General features: G+C 40.6%; 1 protein-coding gene across 3 annotated transcripts in view; it reads right to left on the reverse strand.

Annotated features, from left to right (window-relative positions):
* The window catches only part of Asb15 (ankyrin repeat and SOCS box containing 15), a 29,157-nt gene extending 13,232 nt beyond the window's left edge, over positions 1-15,925 (reverse strand). For 2 of the 3 annotated variants that reach the window (XM_085840787.1, XM_029478643.2), the window contains exons 1-5: positions 15,814-15,925; positions 3,305-3,413; positions 1,370-1,422; positions 1,150-1,281; positions 622-780 (exon numbers count right to left, since the gene is read on the reverse strand). In XM_085840787.1, the coding sequence (XP_085696913.1) occupies positions 622-780; positions 1,150-1,281; positions 1,370-1,422; positions 3,305-3,411 (451 nt within the window). In that variant the 5' untranslated portion in view covers positions 3,412-3,413; positions 15,814-15,925. The other variant, XM_085840788.1, reaches the window with a different exon arrangement.
* Positions 15,926-16,346: the final 421 nt, after the last annotated feature.

Raw genomic sequence — 16,346 nt, forward strand, 5'->3', positions numbered from 1 at the left:
TGGCCTCAAACTCAGAGGTCTGCCTGCCTCTGTTTCCGGAGTGCTGGGATAAAAGGGCGTGAGCCACCACTGCCTGGCCAGTCATCAGATCTCTTATTCAAGATTAGCAGTGGGTGAAGATTGAGAAGCTGATGCACAGCGAGTTTCAATTGCCACCCTTTCCACACAGTGCCACTGCTGACCAAGCTCAGTATCGTCCACAGCATCTCCTCTTCTCTGCAGTCTCATTTGACTGTTCTGATGGGGGAACTGATGCTCTTCTTTTTGTCATCCTCTCTAAGGCACGTTCTCTGGCAGCATCTTGCACACACAGCTCTCCCTCTCAGCTTGCCCCTATCTCATGGGCATTCCTTTAGATTTGACACCTATGGTGTCACTGAACTAATTTAGGACCCTCCCGGTTTTCTGTACACCAAGGGTTAAACTTTGTGGCCAACTTTCATGATGCTTTTCATGGGACAGGATAAGGAAATTAACGGGCAGGTGAAATATGGCTGGGAGCGTAGAAAGGTTGAGGAAGGGAAGGAATTCAGGCACAATTTTAGCCACTGCTCAGTGGTTTCTATAAAACACTTATTAAACATTTATATTTGTCAAAATTCTAGAAAAAAAATCATTTACCAATCAGAAGAGGTGTCTCTCCTTTGTCATTTTTGGTGTTGGGCCAGACCCCTTTGTCTAGCAACGTCTTGACATTTTCCACCAGACCAGCTTTGACTGCCAGAGTCAAGGGTGTTTCTCCATCACAGGTCTTGAATTCCCAGAGTGTCTTATAGGATGCTGAGGCATGAAAGCATTTTGTTGAAAAGTTAAAAACCACATCTGCTTCTGTGATTTTTTTATATAAATCAGAATCATCTTACATTATATACATAATATTGATTAAAATAATTAATAATTAATGAACTGATAAGAGAAAATACATTAAAGTAACTTGTGACCTATGACACACTTTTATCAATCACACATGGTGACAGTCACTTTCTACCAGCCTGGACAGCACTCTTAGGTGAACAGACGCAAAAGTTCATTGGCAGAGGCCACAAATTGTGCTTGACTTTCATTCTGCCTTTTATTTTGGCTCGTTATGTTCAGTTGGTACAACAATAATGTCTACATTTTTACTCTAGTTTTTGCATGTTTTCTTACCATCCAGAACAGTCTCAAGTATCTGTTGAATGGGTTGAACTACAGCTTCATGCAATGGGAACCATCCTTTCTCATCTGCTTCTTCTAGTGCATATTTATATTGCACATACTCCTGGAGCTCAAAAATGTGACCTACACAAAATGAGTGGACGCATTACACACTGGCCCTGACGAGGTGAACACTCAGTTCCACCCCCTTGTAGCATGCATGCCCACTCACCTTGCCTTATGGCCTCCACAAGCTTTTTGTTTTGATCACTTAGTTGTACCAATCTAACAGAGAAAAAGAAAAACAGTCAAGGCTCATTCGTCCTGGTGATGCACTTTGAGGATCTAAACAATAAGCTTTAGTTTTCATAAACATATATGCATATATCAATTTTCAAGAAAATCATATAGCTGATTTTCTCCACTTGAAAATTTCTCCAAAGCCAGGCACAGAGTACACTAGTAAGGAGAGCAAAGCAGAGGATGAAGAGGTTTTGGGGGTCTCCCCAAGTAATAGGAATGGGATAAATGACTGGAGTCAAAGTCAAGGGGTTTGGGGCAGGTCATAGCCCAACTTCATGGCTCTGGGAAAGTGTGTTAGCCTTTCTGCGTGTTGTTTTCTTCATCTGGGTGGGGTTAAATAAGAAGACTCCTCCTATTTTGAAAACTTTGTGCTCAGCAAATGTTACCAGTTACCTCTTAGTAACTGCTGAGAGATACTGGGAGTTTATGGCCCATGTGCATGTTAGAAGTATATAACCAATTGATTAATAGGCAGAGCATTTACTGACTATACTCCCGTTCAGTGGCCCAGCAGTCAGGAGTTAAGCTCCTAGGGCAATTGTGTGGCACATTGCTTCTTAAATGGAAACAGGAACGTCATAAAAAGGTATTAGCTCTATTAAGCCGAAGTATCTGCTAACATTACAGGTTTCTGAATGTCATGTGGGGAGCTCTCAGAGTCGAAAATCAGTCTGAGGTTTAAACACTATGAAAAAGTTTAAAGACCATACATTTTATGTAACACGCACCCTTTTAAAAATTAAAAGATTTATACGATCTAGTTCCATGCTCACATTCAAAATTTCAAGAGTAGAAGAGTTGGAGAGCTTGCTGCAGAGGCATAAGGACCTGAATTCAGATTCTCAGCCCATGCCTGTAATCCCAGGTGGAGAAGAGGATGCCTGGGGTGTACTCAGCTAGGCAGTCTAGCTAAATGCCAGATACAGTGAGAGATACCATTTTAAACAGAAAGATAAGAAGAGGAAGAGACTCATTATTGATCTCTGACCTTGCTAGAGGTGTGTGCAACTGTGCTCATGAATGCATGCAGACACACACACACACACACACACACAGCACACACATGAACTTCACATACATTTCAAAAGCAATAATTTCATAGCAATGGGTATACTCATAAGCACTAGTAAGTTCCAGAGTATAAGATTCTAAACATGCTAATAGAATGTAAAGGTTAACCAAAGCCTAATTTTTCATGTATCATGTATATTAAGTACTTATTTTTGCAGTTTTAGATTCTATTGTTACTATGCTTGCAACATCAATTTTATGTATGTTTTTTGGTTTTTGTTGTTGTTGTTCTTTTTTTGTTTGGTTGGTTTTGGTTTTTTCGAGACAGGGTTTCTCTGTGTAGCCTGGGTTGTCCTGGAACTCACTCTGTAGACCAGGCTGGCCTCGAACTCAGAAATCCACCTACCTCTGCCTCCCAAGTGCTGGGATTAAAGGCGTGAGCCACCACGCCCAGCTTATGATGTTTTAATGTGTCTACTCACAAGGGTTAGCTAGCTGACAAGGTGGCAGCTAGCATACATACAGACCTCTGTCTGACTATTTTGCACTGTCCTCAAACTCTACTCATTGTTCCTCTTATAAGTCCACATTAATTTAGATTTTAGGCAATCTCCAAACAAATTCAGCTGTGGATTTCCCACTTAGGAAATTTCCATTTTCTACATGAGATGCATATTTGTAGAACAGATTATTAAAATATCTGCAAAGTCGACATTTTTAAGTTGTTAGGCATCCCATCCTAAAAAGAGTATGCATGTCATGGGGGAAATAAGCGGTTTCTATAGAGGAGGACTGAGTCTTGCAGCAAACGTCTGCCATAAAGGAAGTTGTTGAGGGTTGGTGAGCACGTTACCTTTTAGGATGGAATACAGCCTGGCTCGCTTCAATGGATTCCTGAATACAGAGCTGAATGTCATAACTTGCAAGATGGTCATCGTTAGGATCATCATTAATATCCATATCTGCAAATAATTTTGAAAGAGGTGATTTCTTAGTCTCAACAAGGATTCCGAACAGTAGGTGCAATTCACATCACAAAGGCAAAATGAAAAAGAGAATATATTTACCTTCTCTGGGTAAATACACACAAAGACCTAAGATCTTAATCCATGCATGCGGAAACTCCATCCTATTAACTTCAGAGGTTCCGTTGAAACTTTAGTTACCTGCCCCTTGAGTGTCTATGTCCTCTACCTGTGACTTTCCAGTACAGTCTCCAGAAGGGCCCGTGGTCTTTCATCATGCTTCTGATGGATAATATCTTGGGCCCTATGTGTTTCCATAACACACTAGAACCTTAGAACTCAACTGGAGCAAAGGGAGTCAGTCAGCACAGATCCTTTCGTCTACAATCCTTGGATGTCAGGTCCGATGCTCTCAGAACATCATTGGCACATTTGAGATGAGGACCATCTTAACATCTGTTATACCAGCAGGACTAGCACTTCTGTAGATGCCCACTAATTCCTCTGACCATTTCTGTCCACCTGTCACAAGCCACTGCTTTTGACCAGCCTGTCTCCCCTGAGGATACTATACAAAATGAAAATACGTACTCGCTGTGCTTTTTAAAAAGATATCTAAAACAAACAAACAAACGAACAAACAAACAAAAACAGATATCTAATTAGAAAAGTAAATGTCTCTCTTTAATGTTAAGTCAGCTCCTTTGGTGAAAGGCAGGACATTTAGTAAGTATAGAAGCTGAAAATAGTCCTACAGTGGGGTGACTAAGCAATATGAAATTATCATTAGTTAGCAGTTCTGCCAAGCCCACTGCATTCCTTCTGACATTTGACACAGCACTGGGCTTTTTAAAGGGGAGAAACAGAAGCAAGGTCTGCAAGCAATTTCCAGACATAGTTGACCTGTGCTATGCATCTTCTCAGCTTTCAAGGTCAGATGATCTTGAAAGACAGATCTAAATACAGGGCTAGCCAAGGGCTCCAATCTCAGGACAGACTGCACCAAGACTGTAACACTGTAAGGATTTTTGTTCATTTTGCTGGAATGAGCCTTGTTTGGTGGTATACCCTTTGTAAGTACCAGCACTTAGGAGGCTGAGATAGGAGGGTCACAAGTTTCAGGCCACCATGAGCTGAAATGATAGGACCTTGTCAAGTTATTGAAACAAACAAAACAACAACAAAAATATTGTTTGGGATAAGCAGCCTGACCAATGTTTTGAAACAGAACAAAGAGGGGAGATGGATGTGAGAAGGTCCTACACTCTTCTGAGCATACTCCCTAACGCTGACGTAACTGTCTCCTTGCGGGCCAATGCGCATGTCTGGGATATTCTTCACCAAATAGATTCAAGTGCTCCATATTTATTTAGTATAAACGGACCCATTGCGTCCTGACCATCGACGGTAAGTACACAAGATCAGAGAGCTAGGGTGCAACCTCAGTGTCTGGAGAAGAATGTCTGCATGATCTGGGGTCCTCACATGTACTGTGAATGGCGACTGGAGGACAGAATAAATGCATGAAGAATATCTAGTTCTTCCTTGTTCTTACCACTGACCATTTCTCTCAGGAATGCGGTTCTTCTTCCAACGGAACAAACTGACTGCTAACTCTGGATCTGGCATCAGTTTGCTCTGCTTTGTGTTTTTACATCTGGTGCTTTCTTCAGAAGGCTGTCTTGGCTGCTCTGCACCCTGGTCCCCACCGCTTCGAGTCTGGCACAGGAGTCTTCCTCCTACAGCAGTCCTTATTGGAATTCTCCCTTCCTCTTTCGCCCTCTTTCTGTGAAGATTTCTTCTTATTCGACATTTTCCTGCCCTTTGAATTTACATGCATTCCATATTTGCTTTGCAAATTCCTCTCATACTTGTGTTTTTATTCTCACTGGACTAGTGTTTTCCTGAGAGGGAACAAATCGCTTTCTCTCTCTAGAAGTGCTGGGGACCCAGGGCTTCACAAGGCAAGGCAAGCACTAAACCCCACCCTTGGCCAAGGTTTCTCTTTTATTTTATAGTGTTTTCTTTGTTATTCCCACCCCTAATTTATCTGCTTTCCAAAGTGGCAAATGATTTCTTTCCATGGTGACAAGAAAAGTTCTTGACACATTTTTTTTTTAAAACAGTATGCACTAAGTTCTTCAGACAACACAATTACATGATGCAGTTAACCGTTAAGCACTGCTGCTTTTCTTGCTGATGTGACCGCAGGCGTAGGGCTTGTATGGTTATGGAATTGGTATGGGGTGCAGAGCCCCTCACCTGTTCAAATACCCAGTTGAAATCTAACCCTGATTGAAAAGTGGGCAACCGGTGCATGAAGCACTGCTTGCTCCTTAGGGACTAGAGTTAGTCTGTGAAATGGGTCCCTAACATTTTCAATCATGTTTTACAAATCACCAAGAGGGATGTTATCAGCTGGGCATTGGGAGGCAGAGGTAGGCAGTCTATGTGAGTTCCAGGACAACCAGGACTGTTACATAGAGAAACCCTGTTTTTAAGACAAACAAACAAACAAGCAAACAAACAAACAAAGGAGAATGTTATCAGTATTCTTAGCTGTTTTATATTTATAATAAAAAATCCTGGTAAAATCATGGGGAAACCATGATAGAACAGCCCGACCCGACAGGCTGTCTTCAGAAGAACTGACAGTTTAGATGACTGTAGATTCAATGTGCATGCAGTCAGGTATTGGAATGGCCATGAAGGGGGTGTCAGTGGAATGGCCCAGAGGTATGAAGATGAATGAGGAAGACAAGAAAGGCAGTTAGAGAATGATTGTTCTCTATTGAAAATTTGAAATGACTAAGCTGATGGATCAATGGGAAATTATTAAAGAAAGAGCTGCTGCAGGATATGAAGAAAAGTCCAGTGGCATTTCGGCATCAAATATCTTACTTCTCCATCTAGAGAAGTAACTTGGCTCTCTATTAAGAAAAGAATGTGCTGTAGAGCATTTAACATTGTTCTGGAGATCTCTGTCTCTTGCTCCCCCACGTGTGTGTGTGTGTGTGTGTGTGTGTATGTGTACTGTGTGTGTGTGGTATGTTGTGTGTGTGGTGTAGTGTGTGTGTGTTGTGTGTGTGTTGTGTGTATGTATGTATGTATGTATGTATGTATGTATGTATGCATGTTGTGTGTGTGTGTGTGTGTGTGTGTGGTGTGTGAGTAGCCCAGCAGTCAAAGTTGGGTATCTTCCTCTCTGGCTCTCACATTCTTTTTGAGGGAGACCCTCTCACTGAACCTGGAGCTCACAGTTTCTGACAGACTAGCTGGCTAGTGAGCTCCCAGGATCCAGATGTCTCTTTCCTCTTCAGCTTTGCGGTTACAGATGTTCATCGCCATGGTTGGTGTTTCATATGGATGTTGGGGACCTGAATTCAGGTCCTTACACTTACACTATAGGCACCTACTGCCTACTGATCAATTTCCCAGCCTCAATAACAAGAGAATTTTATGTGAATTGATTTCATTTACAATACCTGTTATCCTGGCTGAGGGCTGGATTCTTTCTCTGGAGAGACGTCCCAACTTCGAATACAAATTTAACTCATGAATACACCGAAGCTCTTCTATGTTTTAGATACAGTTTAAAAAAAAAAAAAAAAAGCTGAATCCCATATTTCTAAATGCTAAGTCCCAAATGTTTAGTTAAGGTTTCAATGGTTGTCAATTTGTTTTACAGATGGGCTGAGTTACAACCCAAGTTTAGATGTGGAGCAAAAGAAGTCTGGTGACTCTGCAAACACTAGAACATGTTTGGAAAGAAATAGGATGGAGACAGTACCATAAGCCGTGAATCATGGAGGGCTGGCTTAACCTTGCAAAGCACTTTGCACACATGCCTGCTTTGAAATCCTTATTTGGACTGTGTGTTGTAAGCATTATGGATCAGTGCAGGTAAGTGGAAGTTGAGCCTTATCCACTGAAACTCTCACAGTTGATAACAGAGCCCCAGGAGGGGAAGGAGGGTGTGCTCTTCCAAGGCCTCTCAGAAGCTGCAGTCTGTCGCTTTGAACAGAAAACACTTTGATCCTGTTTTTGACAGTCAGCTCTGGGTGACAATAACTTCCAAAAATAAACAGCAGCTTGCAAAGGCGCATAAATCATTTGCTTTGGCTCTGCACGGGGAGGTTTTATGTTGCAGAGAGTGGTCTGAGGTTTCCTAAGTTTGTCTTCATTCCGTACTTTTTGTTTTGGAGTCGAAACATCACTGTCCAAAAAAATAGAATCAGCATGCCAGTTGGTGCCTGACTGAAGTAGTCAGGAGGTTGGGATGATGTTGCAAGGCACAGTTAAGGAGAGAGTACCAGGGTAGGGTGTCTCCTTGCATCAGATTCTCTAAACTACCTCCCATCTGCACTGATGCCCCACTGTCAAGGCCATTGGTAGGTTCATGATACCCCTCAGAGCATTCCTTGAACGGTGCTAACTTCTCTGTCAGGAAGACAAGGCTTTCCCTTTTTCCAAAAACAAGGATTAAAAACCCTCACATTTTTCATGAACTGTCTTGTAGGTTCACTCCTGATTACAACCAAGTTTGTTGCCCCACCTGCCATGACTCTGTCTTGGGCATAACGAAACAAGGGAGGGGCAAGAATCAGCTGAGTGGACAGTTGCTTTCACTATACAAGGAAAGGCTCTGTCCATAAATATCATATTGCCCTGAGCACCTGTCAATCACTATCATTCTGTCTTATTAGTGGGAGAATCTGTTCTTTACGGCACATTGTCCCCTCTCCCAGTATCCCTTTGAAAATGCCAGTAGCAGCTGGACACTGTGGCACAATCCTCTACTCCTAGGTAGCATATAGATGACTGAGGCAGCAGAGTCTGAGGTCAGCCTGAGCTACAGAGCAGAGATCACTTCAAAACAAAGAAATAGATGAACAGGCCAGAAGTAAAATGCCAGTGGCACCATGTTGGTCTCCACTATAGAGCCAGGATTTCTAGAAAGAGTTTCAGGAGGGGCACATGTGGAAAGATAGCAGATGGTCACAGGCTGAAATACCATGGGAGGTGAAAATGGACTAAAACAAGGACAATCCTTAAAAAAAAAAGTACATGTTCTTTCTCTTATGCAAGTGTAGCTCATACTCAGACCCCGGGGTCCCAAAGGAAGTGCAGGTGGTCTGCTGTGTGGACTGCTGAGCCTCGTTCACAGAGGGATTTCCTGAGTGGTGAGCTGGTCTCCTGGCATCCCAGAGAAATCATGGGCATTTACTCTACCAGAGAAAAGTCGAGAGTGAAGTAGAAACATCTTCCAATTTCTGGTTTTGTTAAGGAAAGTTATAATTATTTTAAATGTTGTTTATTTTTATTTATCATCATTATGCAATTTGTATTTCTAATTTTAGGAACATAGCAAAATAAAATATTTTAATGATTTTGATGCTTATTAGTGGTCATACACTGTTCTTTTCCCAGAGTCCCTTAGTACTAAGTAGCAAACTAGGTACAGGGTTTTTTGGTTTTGTTTTTGTTTTCTTATTTGTTTGTTTGTTTGTTTTTTCGAGATAGGGTTTCTCTGTGTAGTCCTGATTGTCCTGGAACTCACTCTGTAGACCAGGCTGGCCTCAAACTCAGAAATCCTCTGAGTTCCAAGTGCTGGGATTACAGGCGTGCGTTATCACTGCCCGGCAGATACAAGGATTTCAATCACTGATGTGAGCAACAGAGTTCGCTAGTCCTGAAGAGTTAACAGAGAAAGTAATATCTATCAGGACTGGGCTTCACTTCACAGTCACATGTGATCCTTTTTTAATTAACAAAGTTTAACTATATAACTAGCAATTATTTTTTATGATACTTGTCTTTATATATATATATATATATATATATGAAAGTCTGTGGATGATGGGAAGAACTTGATAGATCCAAATAGTGTCTTTATTTCTTAATGGCACGAGGTATCCTTCTGACACATGTAATACACATACACACAGAGAGAGAGAGAGAGAGAGAGAGAGAGAGAGAGAGAGAGACATTAGTCCAGAAAACAAACATTATTTTCGTGTTTCCTCAAAGATATATAACTTTATATTTTCAAAAAAGAAATGAAAAGGCAGATAAGACGATAAATCCTCGTGTAATGACGAGTACACAGGGAGAATTTAGTGAGAATTGGCCAGAAGAATGAATAGTTTTAAGATGAGACAGGAAGTAGATTTATCTTGTCTTCTCTTTGCATCATGCATACCTTTTTTGGGGAGGGGGGCAATTCACTTTCAGTTTTAGGATCTCACTAATTAATATTTGATTTCTGTGTAAATTCTCTATTGGTAGGACCTGCCCCACCAGCTTGGTTATCTCCAGTTTCATGTAGCAGAAGGAGATATTTTCCTCTCCATTCATTTCTGAGTCAAAAGCATTGTGACAGAAAGCAGGAGGAAGCATGCTAGCTTTAGGAAATGACTCAGAGTGCAGGAAGGAGCTCTCTGTGCCTATGCACATGGACTTCCAGAAGGAAACAAGCTCACAGGAAAGGGAAGAGCCCTGCACCAAGGATCGATGGAGTAGCTTCCCTTAGAATGTTCACAGTTAAAAATCTTTTCTTTATAACTCTCCATCTAGACATTTACCTTACAAACATGTTCAGGGTTGGAGGAAAAGATATGTATGTGAGGATGTTTATATTAATTTAAACAGTCAAAACCTTAGAAACAACTCAAACGGCCAGTGTTAATGAATAAGGAGACAGTGACACACACAATCAATAGTATACAATAAAGTTATTAAAATTCATATATGAGAAGAATCTTACTATCACACTTAATAATCATCATTTAGCCAAATACAATCAGATGTTTTCAAGAAAATGAAATTGATTTTTTTATTTGCTCAGTTTTACTAAGGTAAAGGAAAATAAGACTTAAAATTGTATATCTTAAGGCTCAGTATTACTTTTCTACTGTTGTGATAAAACACTATGGCCAAGATAACTGTCTAGGTTAGACTTTTACTGCTGTGAACAGATCATGACCAAGGCGACTCCTATAATGACAGCATTTAATTGGGGCTGGCATACAGGTTCAGAGGTCCAATCCATTATCACCAAGGTGGGAGCATGGCAGCATCCAGGCAGGCATGGTGCAGTAGGAGCTGAGAGATCTACATCTACAGGCTGCTAAGAGACTAGCTCCCAGACATCTAGGATGAGAATCTTTTTTATTATTTTTAGGATGAGGGTGTTAAAGCCCATGCCCACCATGACACACCTACTCCACCAAGGTACTTCAACAAAACCACACCTCTTAATTGTGCCACTCCCTGGGCCAAGCATATAAAAACCATCACAGTAACTTATAAAAGGAAAGGTTTATTTGGGGCTTATGCTTCTAGAGGAATAAGAATCTATTACCATCATGGCAACAAAGTGTGGCAGCAGGCATTATAGGCAGCAGGAACAGCTGAGAGTTCACATCTCAAGCTACAAGCAGGAAGTAGGAACACACGTTTATATTTTCAAAGCCAGTCTCCAGTGACAGATTTCCTCCAGCAAGGCCACACCTCCTAATCCTACCCAAACAGTGCCACAAAGTCTGGATCAAGTATTCAAATGCCCATGAATATGAGAAAAATCTCAAGTACAAAAACCATCATGGATACATAACTTGAAAATTCAATATACATATGCATTGTGATTTAGTCTGTATAGTTAATTTGAAAATGCTATCATACATAGCTAGTTTTATTTTTGGAACAACCATACTAAGAACAGTGTGGGAATGCCTCAAAAACATTTTTTAAAAATAGAGATAAATGATGATCTACTCTATTTCTAGGAATTTCTGGAGCATCTGAGATCTGTACTCTCATGCCCGCTGTGGCATAATTTGAGATGATCAAAGATAGAATCAAGTTAAATGTACAGGTGAATGGATAAAGAAAATGCGCTGTATATTACTATGGAATGTTGTACTGTCAGAAAAAAGATGGGAATGAAGTCATTCGTGACAAGAAGGATGAAGCTGTAGAACATTGCATTACATAAAACAAATAAACTCCAGAAAAGATATTGCAAGGTCTCAATACATGGAATCCAAAAATGTTGACTCACAGGAACAGAACTGGATGGGACTAGTCAAGGGCTTTGAGGTGGGCATTTAGGGAGATGTCTTTAAAAGGGTGTAAAATTTCTGTCGTGCAAAATAAAGAAATCCAAGGATCTATCATATGGCAATGATTCTACAGCTAACATACAATATCCTACACTTGAAATGCTTGAATTTCATAAAAACAGGTGAAGCCCAGTGTGGACAGTTCTTGGTGTGGGGAAACAACAGAAGTCTGATCATTTACCTCTCTTAGTCAAGTGCAGGTGTCATTACCTTAGCTATTACACATCTGTCTACTCAGGAAGAAATGTTTATATTTCAATAATTAGTGAGAGGCAGCTCCCAAGGGAGATTATGCCAATTTCAAATAACTTAAAATGTGCCTTTGGCTTACTCATTTGGGAAAGGTGAATGAAGAAATCAGCTACAATCACAGTAAATACATCATAAATAATATGTATATCATGTGTACATATTCATGTGTGTGTGTGTATAGGGGTGTGCATGGGTGTGGAGGCTAGAGCATTTTCTGGAATAGTTCTCTACTTTATTTAACTGAGGCAGAGTCTTTTTCTGAACTCAGAGCTCAATGGTTTAGCTAGTTTAGTTAGCTAACTTGCCCTAGGGATCCCCTATTCTGCCTCTAGAGGGTTGGGATAATAGGTGGCCTCTATGGCCACTTTGATTTTTTTTTTTTTTGGTATAAAATAGAGTTTATTCAGGGTATGGGGAGGGGAGTTAAGAGGGTAGTAGAGGCAAAGAAAGGGAGAGAGAGAGAGAGAGAGAGAGAGAGAGAGACAGAGAGAGAGAGAGAGAGAGACAGAGAGAGAGACAGAGAAGAGGAGTAGAGGAATAGGGGAGTAGGGGAGGAGAGGAGTAGAGGCTGGCCATGAGCACATGGGGGGGGGAAATGGGGAGAGAAGGGGGAAGGGAAGAGGGAAGCAGGGAAAGAGCAAAGAGCAAGAGAGCACTTTGGTCTTATGTAACTGCTGGGAATCTGAATTCTAGTTCTCACACTTGTATGGCAAGCTCTGTATACCCCGAACCATTCCCCAAGCCTCTTATTATTTTTATGCATATGCATATGTATATATACACACATGCGAATATGAGTATGCATACATCTTCTTTCTGGAAGTATTTGTTCCTAGGCATGGCTCATTTCATTGGACATAAAAATTCCAGTGCAGTACTCAAGTCTATTTGAGACTCACTCAAGCAATTCTGAGTTATTGTATAACTTAATATTTTGTGTTGAAGCCATGCACAAGTGATTAATTTTCTCTTGCTGGAAGCAGTGGAGAATAGAGGCTGAACCTCTGCTCCAGTCCTGGCCTGCCTATTATCAGCTGCCTGGTTATCAGTAAATACTTCCAGTCATTATTGGATGGCTGAACTTTTCTGGAATGAGGAAGTGTGAGCTTATGTTAGAGCACTTCTGACTCAACCATAGGCAGGTCCTCTAGTATCTCTAAGATTTTATTCTCTTTCCTTTTCCAAAGAACCAGCTACGAGCAGAGTTGAAACTCACCAGGTAGGTCACATAAATGTCCCATTTCCAACATGCCCGGTGCATGTATACCTTCAGCCTCAGCCCAGTGCCAGGGGATCATTATCTCCTTGGAGAGGGTGATGCCTTGTCTAGGTTTATGGTTTGTGAGGAACATAAAACTCCTATCCCTACCTTGAAAGTGAAATGCAACAGGCTCAACTTCTCTCTGGGTTCTTGAGAACTGGAGCCCTTTTAAATATCTCCTTAGAGGCTGTCAGGACTCCAATGAGCCTTCTTCTCTCAAGGCTGCCTAGTTTTTCTCACTGTGACATAGTTAAACTTCCCTTGTCATCTTGACAGCTTTCCTGTGAATGCACTTATTTACTCATCTCTTTTTGAAGGAGCTCTGACCTACAGGCTCTGAGTGCAGCCCAACATGTGCAGGCAGGACAACACACCATCAAGTGGGTATACCTGCCTCTTTCTTATACATTACACATCTATTAACTTAGGCCAAAAGAGATAAGCTTGGAGGCTATCATGTTGCACGATGGATTTGAACTCCTGCCCTACGTTCTGCAATCTATATATTTCATACCATTTGCTAAGCCATTCTCCACGCCACTCTTTGTTTATTTCTCCTGTCTTTCATCTTGCTTAAGTTTGAATTTTATTCCCATCTGCCAAGATTGGATGCATCTCTACCCTCCCAACGATCTGTCTATTCACAGACTTAATAAGCAAGTCTTATATGTGCTTGTGCTCTGCTGTCAAGGACAAATGTGGAACAGAAATTAACACAGGACAGAGGCTTCCAGGCTGTCATAGATGTTACTTAGCATCCTTGAGAAAGGCTGTTTATTCACTTAATGAATTCTCTTGAAGACATTATCAGTACTAATGTCTCCTTTTCGATACTCAGATCATCACAGAATACAATACCTTGTTGAGAGACAGCTTCATAGTGTGGAAAACATCTCTCTATGGATAGACAAAAACACTTGTCCATGGGTTTCCAACAGTAATCGTCTTAAGGGATTCAGAGTATTCTATCCATCATTCAAAAATACATATTCAATGTCAGCTGTGTTTCAGGCTCAGGACCCTCCAGACAGTATCCAATACAGAGACCCACTTTCCAATACAGTATAGATATTATTAGAGTTTCCTGCTTTTAAATACTGTGTTCTAGATGCTGGGTGATGGCACAATCAGTAAAGCATCTACTGCATAAAGAAATGAAGACCTACGTTAGCATACCCAGCACCCATATACAAACCAAACCAAACACAAACAAACAAACAACCTAGCATCATAATCTATGTTTGAAGCCCTAGCTCTGGACTCAATGTACTCATTATCCAGGTCCAGCTGAAGAACCTGTCTCAAAAGATAATCTAGAGAGTGATGAGAGTGGGAGATGCCCAGTGCTGACCTCAGGCCTCCGTATGCACATGAGTATGTGTATACACATACACATGTGCAAATAAAAAATAATAAACGGGCTATCAAAATAGGTTAGTTGGTAAAGTTGCTTGCTGCCATGTGGTAAAAAAGAGAATCCACTCCTGAAAGTTCTCTTCTGAGCTTCACAAGTATGTCATGACATGAACATGCACCTACACATGTATACACACATATGTAAACAAGTGTAATAAAGACTTATTAAAATAAATCAATCATTTAAAAAACAATATATGGTAGACACTTGTCTGGTGCTCTTTCTGCTCTTTCAGGGTTAGCACTAAGGCAAAAATCACAGTTGTTCCTCAGAAAGTATGTATTTAGTGAACTTAAAAAAATCACCATAGCAAATGTCTACTGAAGCCTCATGTACTGATTGCATTATATAGATTGAGTAACTCACTGTTCACAACACACTCTTCCAGTTTCACAAGTGAAACCAAAACCAAGTTTGCCAGGCAATCTGCTCATGCGCAGACATCAAAGGGATGGTGGAGATGTGGTTATCTCTAACAGATTACACAGGTCTAGCTGGTTCACTACAGCTGAAGGATTCTTGAAATGCAGGTATCATTCTGTAACTTACAAATTCATAAACCTCAGAAAAAGTTTTGTAAAATAATTTAAACAATTCACAAACTAATTGACTCCAGGGGGAAACATAGGGCATATTTTCATTAGAAATTATTAGGTACCCTTATAGAAACAACTAAAGTATAAAATTATGATATTTTTAGTGCTTCAACCATGAAGCAGTGATAGGTATTCTTTAGAAATAAAGCCATTTTCTATATTGACAATTTCCTATAAAATTTTCAGGAATAGCCGAGGAGCATTGGTGTCTGCTGCATCTTAAGGCCTTGCAGCCCCACAAGTCTATAGTATCATCACACGATTACATTTGCAGATCTACCCAGTTCAACATTTTTCTTTTCCATCTTAAAGAATAGTTTTTTTTAATCTGAACACAAAACATTTATCTTTTGCAATCAGTGATAAAAATGAGACTTTGGAGAGATTTATGTTAATTACTGACAAATGTTATTTCTACTCCCTAGAAACCATGAAAAAACATAAGGCTCTTGGGGATCTACATCATGCAAATGGGTGTTCCTCATTAATATATTCCTACTTGACCTCTTTTTCTGATGATATAATTCTGTGATGCATAATAATTACTGAGTTGATGGTCTATAAATCAACAAATCGATCCCAGCTTTATGCTATAATTAGATAGGTGAGCCCATAGGTGACCAATCAGGCTTGAAGTGATGAGTTTCCACCACCCTCAATGTGCCCATCTGTTCCAAATGTTTCCAGTGCTGACACTCCCTCCATAAGCAAGCTGGTGAGGTACAGATCAAATAGTTCATAATCTCACCTTTTGGAATGATCGTCTTGTTATTCTTACCCGGGGCCTTGGCTTCCTAAACCAGAGGAAGTGCTGTGGAGCTAATGTGTTCCTCAGTGTATCTAAAATTAAGTATTCAGTCGGTTGTTAAATTAAGATCTGACCTTGTGCAGCAGAAACACAAGTGTTCCCTGGCACCCAGGAAAGAATTACCCATGACTTCTATTGACTCTCATCAAAAGAAACACAAGCCCATGGAAGAATAATAAGATTAACTGTGTTCTGATTGGTTCAAAGAGTTTACAGAAAACATGATCTGCCAACTCAGCTCCAGGGAGGCTCCGTGCTGGAAGAGCAGACCTTCTACCCACAGAAGTCAAAGCAGATTGTAGAATGAAATCAAGACGTAAAGTTGTGATTTCGTGTGATTTCAATACCAACTATTTTTTTCATTCCTCAACTTTTAGACCCAAATCAAATGACATTGGATGCAATGATCTTACACCAACTTACTGTCTTGACTGTGGTTTGCTTTTAAGAACTGCCAGACATGTACTGATACA

This window comes from Mus caroli, unplaced genomic scaffold, assembly GCF_978045245.1.
Source record: "Mus caroli unplaced genomic scaffold, Mus_caroli_1 scaffold_7, whole genome shotgun sequence".
Taxonomy (NCBI): domain Eukaryota; kingdom Metazoa; phylum Chordata; class Mammalia; order Rodentia; family Muridae; genus Mus; species Mus caroli.